Source organism: Pygocentrus nattereri, chromosome 18 (assembly GCF_015220715.1).
Source record: "Pygocentrus nattereri isolate fPygNat1 chromosome 18, fPygNat1.pri, whole genome shotgun sequence".
NCBI classification, from domain to species: Eukaryota; Metazoa; Chordata; class Actinopteri; order Characiformes; family Serrasalmidae; genus Pygocentrus; species Pygocentrus nattereri.
In genome coordinates this window covers 480001-490000 of record NC_051228.1, presented here as the reverse complement: position 1 = coordinate 490000, position 10000 = coordinate 480001, and the positions used below count along the sequence as shown (strand labels likewise).

At 40.7% G+C, this 10000-nt stretch overlaps 1 protein-coding gene across 1 annotated transcript in view; it reads right to left on the bottom strand.

Annotated features, from left to right (window-relative positions):
- LOC108444504 (solute carrier family 35 member F4) overlaps nucleotides 1-9394 on the bottom strand; it is a 12293-nt gene extending 2899 nt beyond the window's left edge. The window contains exons 1-6 of the mRNA XM_017725708.1: nucleotides 9319-9394; nucleotides 7574-7880; nucleotides 2401-2620; nucleotides 1447-1572; nucleotides 1104-1299; nucleotides 162-251 (exon numbers count right to left, since the gene is read on the bottom strand). Coding sequence (XP_017581197.1) covers nucleotides 162-251; nucleotides 1104-1299; nucleotides 1447-1572; nucleotides 2401-2620; nucleotides 7574-7880; nucleotides 9319-9394 — 1015 coding nt within the window. The remainder of the gene's footprint in view (nucleotides 1-161; nucleotides 252-1103; nucleotides 1300-1446; nucleotides 1573-2400; nucleotides 2621-7573; nucleotides 7881-9318) is intronic.
- Nucleotides 9395-10000: the final 606 nt, after the last annotated feature.

Here is a 10000-nt window from a genome sequence, read left to right as displayed (position 1 = left end):
TTTCTTTGCATGCGTGGACTGGATGGTTGTTACCGACATCTGGTGAGAATTTCATGTCAGTAGCCTTTAGAAACATATTTACTTAGAAAACTGGTGACGTGTTCAACACTCATTTCACCCGCTGTATAAATCAGTTAGACGGAAGTGGATGTGAGGCGCACCTGCGCTGGCCGGGATGGTGAGGAGGATGCCGAGTGAAATCAGCGCAGGGTAACTGACCACTCCACCCAAATTCACCAGAACGTTAAACACTGTAAACATAAAATACGATCAGAATCGGTTCTGAGACAGGAAGATATCTGATATCTGTGACATCAACTGTGATGGACAATTCAGACAAATCGGGTGATGGAGAAAATGGAGAAGTTGAGATGATCTTACTGAAATATTACTGCTGGACTTTCACCTTAAGTTGAAGTAGGAAATTACCGTCTTTTAAATGTACTTAGCTATCAAGTGCGAAAGCATTGTGAGATGTTCTAACGACCCAGTCCTCCTTTAGTGTCTTCAGTTTAGCAAATTAGTAAAATTTCAGTTCAGACGCAGCAGGGCTGCTGGAGTCTTTAAACACACTGTCCACTCACTGTCCACTCTATTAGACACTCCTACCTTGTCGGTCCACCTTGTAGATGTAAAGTCAGAGACGACAGCTCATCTGCTGCTGCACAGTTTGTGTTGGTCATCCTCTAGTCCTTCATCAGTGGTCACAGGACGCTGCCCACAGGACGCTGCCCACAGGACGCTGCCCACAGGACACTGATGGCTGGATATTTTTGGTTGGTGGACTGTTCTCAGTCCAGCAGCGACACTGAGGTGTTTAAAACTCCAGCAGCACTGCTGTGTCTGATCCACTCAGATCAGCGCAACACACACCACCACCACGTCAGTGTTACTGCAGTGCTGAGAATGACCCACCACCCAAACAGTACCTGCTCTGTGAGGGTCCATGGGGGTCCTGACCACTGAAGAACAGATGGACTACAGTCTGTAACTGTAGGACTACCGAGTGGAACTGAACGGTCAGTGGAGCTGATAGAGTGGACAGAGAGTGGAGGTAAAAGGAGGTGGCTGGTCAGTGTGTATAGAGTAGTGTGTGTAGTTACAGAGCAGCAGGGCGGCGGTGGTGCAGAGGGAGCTCCAGGGGACGCTCTGCTGTGTTGGGCTCCAGTACTCTGTGTGTGTGAGGTACAGTAACACACACAGCCACGAGTGCAGCAGTAGATTACACACACCTACACAGGACAGCAGCACACACACACCGCCGGGTCCGGCCTCGCACACACGCTTCCTAAACAACACCTCACACACACAAACACACACATTTCTCTTTAATCACATTCGCTGTTAAATTAAACGGTGTTTGGATAACAGCAACAAGTTGAGAGGGCTGGTGATGCAGATGGGTCACAAACACTCCACAAACACAGGCACACGTGTGGTCTTAACCTTGTAGAAGGCCAAGGTGGAAGCTGACCCGACTCCCAGAGCCACCCCTGTGATCGAGTTGCTATGGAAACCATCAGCATAGGCCAGCATGACAATACCAGTGATGGAAAGGATAGCGGCCACTATCTGTGTGGAGCAATACACAAAACACAGTACACAACATGCTAAACAACACACAACGTATACAATAAAATACACTGGCCACTTTATTAGAAACACCTACCTTATAGCTCCACTAACTGGCCACTTTATTAGAAACACCTACCTTATAGCTCCACTAACTGGCCACTTTATTAGAAACACCTACCTTATAGCTTCACTAACTGGCCACTTTATTAGAAACACCTACCTTATAGCTCCACTAACTGGCCACTTTATTAGAAACACCTACCTTATAGCTCCACTAACTGGCCACTTTATTAGAAACACCTACCTTATAGCTCCACTAACTGGCCACTTTATTAGAAACACCTACCTTATAGCTTCACTAACTGGCCACTTTATTAGAAACACCTACCTTATAGCTTCACTAACTGGCCACTTTATTAGAAACACCTACCTTATAGCTCCACTAACTGGCCACTTTATTAGAAACACCTACCTTATAGCTCCACTAACTGGCCACTTTATTAGAAACACCTACCTTATAGCTCCACTAACTGGCCACTTTATTAGAAACACCTACCTTATAGCTTCACTAACTGGCCACTTTATTAGAAACACCTACCTTATAGCTTCACTAACTGGCCACTTTATTAGAAACACCTACCTTATAGCTCCACTAACTGGCCACTTTATTAGAAACACTTACCTTATAGCTCCACTATATATTTGTACAGTGGGCAGTGAGTGGAGGTGTAATTTAGGGGTTTCTAATAAAGTGGACAGTCAGTGTAAAGTGAAAAGGGCATTAATAATGAATGAATTCACTGCGGTGTGAATCAGTGTCCTGACCCTGACGCCCATGAAGCGGTCCTTCAGTCCGATCCAGCTGAGCAGGAAGGCGAAGGCGTGGCTGCAGCAGAGCACCGCGCTGCTGTCGCTGATGGAGATCCTGCAGAGGGACAGCAGGTGAAGATACCCTGAAACACTCCAAAGCAGAGAGAACGGAGCTGCACCCTTCAGCACCAGCCTCAGCGTCAGATCTCCGTCACCCAGAAACCTGCTGCACTTCCTGAACACAAACACCAACACAACACACTTAAAAACACACAGCCATATCAGACACACACAACTCAGTCTGCGCACTGAGATCATCATACTGTACATATTATAACCTCTAAAACAGAATAACTCATAGCGGATACTGAATAATTCAGAGTAGATACTGAGTAACTCAGAGTAGACACTGAATAATTCATAGTAGATACTGAATAATTCAGAGTAGACACTGAATAACTCAGGGTAGACACTGAATAATTCACAGTAGACACTGAATAACTCAGAGTAGACACTGAATAATTCATAGTAGATACTGAATAATTCACAGTAGACACTGAATAACTCAGAGTAGACACTGAATAATTCATAGTAGACACTGAATAATTCAGAGTAGACACTGAATAACTCAGGGTAGACACTGAATAACTCAGAGTAGACACTGAATAATTCAGAGTAGACACTGAATAATTCATAGTAGATACTGAATAACTCAGAGTAGATACTGAATAATTCATTGTAGACACTGAATAATTCAGAGTAGACACTGAATAATTCACAGTAGACACTAAATAATTCAGAGTAGATACTGAATAATTCAGAGTAGACACTGAATAATTCAGAGTAGACACTAATTAATATTTAATATTAAGTTCATGAATGAATAATTTCTAGTAGTTATGATATAATTATTGTTCAGATTATTAACTGGACAATGTTCCGTGTGCACGGTTGGCTCTGCTGTGCTGTGTCGGTCTCGTTATAAGAGTTTGGGCTGAGTGCTGCTGTATTGAAGTGGTCATTAAGTAATGAGGTGTCAGTGTTTGTTTAGCTCCATGTTAATCTGAGAGGATTAGAAGTGTAAAGAAGATTATTTTAAACAGCTTTTTCAGCTGTTCAACACGAGTAAGAAGTCCTGAAAACAACACAGAAGAATCAGATGAATGAGATCAGCCAGTTTTCAGAGTGTTTGGCTGAATGAGGCCTGAATCACACAGCGTACCTAAAATCATCAGCCAAAACGGTGTAGTAACATTAAATGGAGGTAACTGAACATGGAGTTTAATCTCGTGTGTAATCCGGTGCTGTAATCCCTCTTTCACAAGATTAAACCAGTCACCTTATTTATAACTACAACTGATTTATAGACACTTCTGTGGCCTGGATCCCGTGTCCAGCTGGAATTAAATAACCACTGTAGGTGTTTCACCTACATTTAGAGTCGGTTATTCATTCAGCCTAACGAGAAACTGTAGAACGGACTCGGTTTATATCACAATACCTACATTTAGAGTCGGTTATTCATTCAGCCTAACGAGAAACTGTAGAACAGACTCGGTTTATATCACAATACCTACATTTAGAGTCGGTTATTCATTCAGCCTAACGAGAAACTGTAGAACGGACTCGGTTTATATCACAATACCTACATTTAGAGTCGGTTATTCATTCAGCCTAACGAGAAACTGTAGAACGGACTCGGTTTATATCACAATACCTACATTTAGAGTCGGTTATTCATTCAGTCTAATGAGAAACTGTAGAACGGACTCGGTTTATATCACAATACCTACATTTAGAGCCGGTTATTCATTCAGCCTAATGAGAAACTGTAGAACGGACTGGGTTTATATCACAATACCTACATTTAGAGTCGGTTATTCATTCAGCCTAACGAGAAACTGTAGAACGGACTCGGTTTATATCACAATACCTACATTTAGAGACGGTTATTCATTCAGCCTAACGAGAAACTGTAGAACGGACTCGGTTTATATCACAATACCTACATTTAGAGTTGGTTATTCATTCAGCCTAATGAGAAACTGTAGAACGGACTCGGTTTATATCACAATACCTACATTTAGAGTCGGTTATTCATTCAGTCTAATGAGAAACTGTAGAACGGACTGGGTTTATATCACAATACCTACATTTAGAGTCGGTTATTCATTCAGTCTAATGAGAAACTGTAGAACGGACTCGGTTTATATCACAATACCTACATTTAGAGTCGGTTATTCATTCAGTCTAATGAGAAACTGTAGAACGGACTCGGTTTATATCACAATACCTACATTTAGAGTCGGTTATTCATTCAGTCTAATGAGAAACTGTAGAACGGACTCGGTTTATATCACAATACCTACATTTAGAGTCGGTTATTCATTCAGTCTAACGAGAAACTGTAGAACGGACTCGGTTTATATCACAATACCTACATTTAGAGTCGGTTATTCATTCAGTCTAACGAGAAACTGTAGAACAGACTCGGTTTATATCACAATACCTACATTTAGAGTCGGTTATTCATTCAGTCTAATGAGAAACTGTAGAACGGACTCGGTTTATATCACAATACCTACATTTAGAGTCGGTTATTCATTCAGTCTAATGAGAAACTGTAGAACGGACTCGGTTTATATCACAATACCTACATTTAGAGTCGGTTATTCATTCAGTCTAATGAGAAACTGTAGAACGGACTCGGTTTATATCACAATACCTACATTTAGAGTCGGTTATTCATTCAGTCTAATGAGAAACTGTAGAACAGACTCGGTTTATATCACAATACCTACATTTAGAGTCGGTTATTCATTCAGTCTAATGAGAAACTGTAGAACGGACTCGGTTTATATCACAATACCTACATTTAGAGCCGGTTATTCATTCAGCCTAACGAGAAACTGTAGAACGGACTCGGTTTATATCACAATACCTACATTTAGAGACGGTTATTCATTCAGCCTAACGAGAAACTGTAGAACGGACTCGGTTTATATCACAATACCTACATTTAGAGTTGGTTATTCATTCAGTCTAATGAGAAACTGTAGAACGGACTGGGTTTATATCACAATACCTACATTTAGAGTCGGTTATTCATTCAGTCTAATGAGAAACTGTAGAACGGACTCGGTTTATATCACAATACCTACATTTAGAGTCGGTTATTCATTCAGTCTAATGAGAAACTGTAGAACGGACTCGGTTTATATCACAATACCTACATTTAGAGTCGGTTATTCATTCAGTCTAACGAGAAACTGTAGAACGGACTCGGTTTATATCACAATACCTACATTTAGAGTCGGTTATTCATTCAGTCTAACGAGAAACTGTAGAACGGACTCGGTTTATATCACAATACCTACATTTAGAGTCGGTTATTCATTCAGTCTAATGAGAAACTGTAGAACAGACTCGGTTTATATCACAATACCTACATTTAGAGTCGGTTATTCATTCAGTCTAATGAGAAACTGTAGAACAGACTCGGTTTATATCACAATACCTACATTTAGAGTCGGTTATTCATTCAGTCTAATGAGAAACTGTAGAACGGACTCGGTTTATATCACAATACCTACATTTAGAGTCGGTTATTCATTCAGTCTAATGAGAAACTGTAGAACGGACTCGGTTTATATCACAATACCTACATTTAGAGCCGGTTATTCATTCAGCCTAATGAGAAACTGTAGAACAGACTGGGTTTATATCACAATACCTACATTTAGAGTCGGTTATTCATTCAGCCTAACGAGAAACTGTAGAACGGACTCGGTTTATATCACAATACCTACATTTAGAGTCGGTTATTCATTCAGTCTAATGAGAAACTGTAGAACGGACTCGGTTTATATCACAATACCTACATTTAGAGTCGGTTATTCATTCAGTCTAATGAGAAACTGTAGAACGGACTCGGTTTATATCACAATACCTACATTTAGAGTCGGTTATTCATTCAGCCTAATGAGAAACTGTAGAACGGACTCGGTTTATATCACAATACCTACATTTAGAGTCGGTTATTCATTCAGTCTAATGAGAAACTGTAGAACAGACTCGGTTTATATCACAATACCTACATTTAGAGTCGGTTATTCATTCAGTCTAATGAGAAACTGTAGAACGGACTCGGTTTATATCACAATACCTACATTTAGAGCCGGTTATTCATTCAGCCTAATGAGAAACTGTAGAACGGACTCGGTTTATATCACAATACCTACATTTAGAGTCGGTTATTCATTCAGTCTAATGAGAAACTGTAGAACGGACTCGGTTTATATCACAATACCTACATTTAGAGTCGGTTATTCATTCAGCCTAATGAGAAACTGTAGAACGGACTCGGTTTATATCACAATACCTACATTTAGAGTCGGTTATTCATTCAGCCTAATGAGAAACTGTAGAACAGACTCGGTTTATATCACAATACCTACATTTAGAGTCGGTTATTCATTCAGCCTAATGAGAAACTGTAGAACGGACTCGGTTTATATCACAATACCTACATTTAGAGCCGGTTATTCATTCAGTCTAATGAGAAACTGTAGAACAGACTCGGTTTATATCACAATACCTACATTTAGAGTCGGTTATTCATTCAGCCTAACGAGAAACTGTAGAACGGACTCGGTTTATATCACAATACCTACATTTAGAGTCGGTTATTCATTCAGTCTAATGAGAAACTGTAGAACAGACTCGGTTTATATCACAATACCTACATTTAGAGTCGGTTATTCATTCAGCCTAATGAGAAACTGTAGAACAGACTCGGTTTATATCACAATACCTACATTTAGAGTCGGTTATTCATTCAGCCTAATGAGAAACTGTAGAACGGACTCGGTTTATATCACAATACCTACATTTAGAGTCGGTTATTCATTCAGTCTAATGAGAAACTGTAGAACAGACTCGGTTTATATCACAATACCTACATTTAGAGCCGGTTATTCATTCAGTCTAATGAGAAACTGTAGAACGGACTCGGTTTATATCACAATACCTACATTTAGAGTCGGTTATTCATTCAGCCTAATGAGAAACTGTAGAACAGACTCGGTTTATATCACAATACCTACATTTAGAGCCGGTTATTCATTCAGTCTAATGAGAAACTGTAGAACAGACTCTACAGGAGGACAGAATGAGGTTAAGCTCTGACCTCAGCTGGACGCTGGGCCACTCTCTCCGCTCTGACCCCAGCAGGTGTCCCAGGTAATACAGAGGGAAGAACAGGAGGTTCCAGATGCCGCAGAACCAGATGATGAAGAAGGGAGCGTGCAGACGGGTCAGCGTTTGTTTGGCACTGTGAGCTGCCCACACCCAAGCGGCCGACACACAGCTGGCCAGCAGCAGGCCAGTGGTCTGCCGCAGCAAGACCTTCAGCGGGCAGCGAGAGCAGCATGAGCGGACCGGCTGATCTCTGACCTCACTGTCTGTCCTGATGTCCTTCTGAGGATCCGCACCTTCTGAGCAAAGAAAACTGAGGTTTTAACTACAAAGTATAAATGAGAGGAGTTTAGTAAAGTAGTTTATCTGGGCAGTAAGTGTTTATTTGCTTTGGAAAAACAAGAATAGAATAAATACAACTAATATTAATGCAGCACAGAGTCCAGCATTGTCCAGTATTGTCTGTAATCACACAGAATCTGCGTTATCTAACCAATACTTCATTATCTTAAACCCGGAGCTGCTGACGGAGTCTGTTCTTCACATCAGCTCATGAGAAAATAAGAAATTCTTGTTACTTTTCACCACATTCGTGTTTATTTGCATCTGTTTTAATGATATTTAATGATATTTAATGATTTTACTGGTAAACCCACTTATTGGCCAGATAAATGGTTTAAACAATGTCGACGTCAGTCCAGTACTGTATTATCATTACTGTCATCGGTTCTGTTAGCATGCTCAATCTGAATTCGTGATGGGAAACTTCTAGAACACTCAGCTGCACAAATCACAATAAAGACCAACAACAACCGCTGCCTACCCTTGATGATTCTTCACAGGTTCTCCAGTAAAGACAGTGGTTCTGTATGGAACCATGGACACTAATGGTTTTGCATGGTATGATTGTTCTTCAGGTTGATGGAGAATGTGTTGTATATGGTTCTATATAGAATGCCAATGTCAAGGACTCTTTTTGGTGCTATATAGAACCCTGCACACCACATTCTCTGTCAATCTGAAGAACCGTTTTCCATGCAAAGAACCATGCAAAAGAAAATAAATGGCTGAACTGCGTCTGTTTTAGATGTAGCTCTGTTGCTTTGCTGGAACATTTCATCCAACTTGTTGACAAACCTCAGAAAAGCTGAACACAGTGACTCTTACTGTATCCTGACGCCTTCAAGTGCATCGCCCAGCCGAGCCACAGACTGTCCCTGTTTGCCATCTCTTTAAAACGATAAGTAAACATCACCCCCAGTTTCCCCTCGAATGTAATCAATCAGCCAAGACTCGTCCTGTCACAGACCAGTGAGCATTTCATGCAGGTCAATACTGGTTTATACTGGTCTAGTGTTGATTTAGCTGGTCACCCCAGCATGATCATACTAGTTAGCCAGCACACCAGCATCCAAAGCACAACTTGTACTGGTTTTGCTGGCCTACGATAGTTTTCCAGCAGAGCTGATCAACTTAAAATCGAATGGTTTCACTTATAAAAACTATCAGAGATCACTGGTTTCCTGTAGGGCACCTTCAGATCCCAATAGGAAACCATCTGTCCTTTACACTGTGATATCAACCCGTCAGGAAATCACCCAAAACCAGTAGTAGCTATTTTACACCAGCAGGAGCCAGAAGACACTTTTCATGGGTTCTATGATTTTTCCAGATAAAACCTCATCTGTCTGTGAACTGCAGCTGTTTAACCCTCTCCAGTCTGAGATCGAGTCTTACCTGCAAGTGTGGGCGGGTGCAGGGTGGCAGGGGTGGGAGCGGAGCAGGGAGAGACCCTCGCTGAGAGTTTATTCATGACTGTCTGAGATCAGAATGGGGCTGAGCGTCCACAGCATTAAAGCTTAGAGTGAAGGGATCTGCTCAGTCAGCCAGAACTCCATCAGTGCTACACGGTTTAACCACAGAGCTGAACACGGCTGTTAAAATGTTTGTGGCTCAGATTTATTCGGCACAGGTTGACATAAAACGTCTTACATGAATAGGACTCTTCAGCTCCTGCACAGCTCAAATCAAATCAAATCAAATCAAATCAGATTTATTGTCACATCACAAGAGTACAGGAGTACAGGTGAGTGAAAAACTTGGGTGCAAGTTCCCACTGAATGCAGCGACAGTATTTACAACATGGAGTAGAATGGTGAGAGAAAATAGTAATAATAATAATAATAATAATAATAATAATAATAAGTAGAAGAAGAAGAAGAGAGAAAAAAAATTATATATATATATATATATACAATAAACTAACTTAAACAATATACACAGACATACATTATATACATAATCTTATTGCACTGAATGTGAGGTAAAAAGTCATAAAATATAGATACTGCAATGCTGTGTACATGTGTAATAATCTATGTATGTGTGTAAGTACGGAGATAGTCCAGTAGGTGACTTA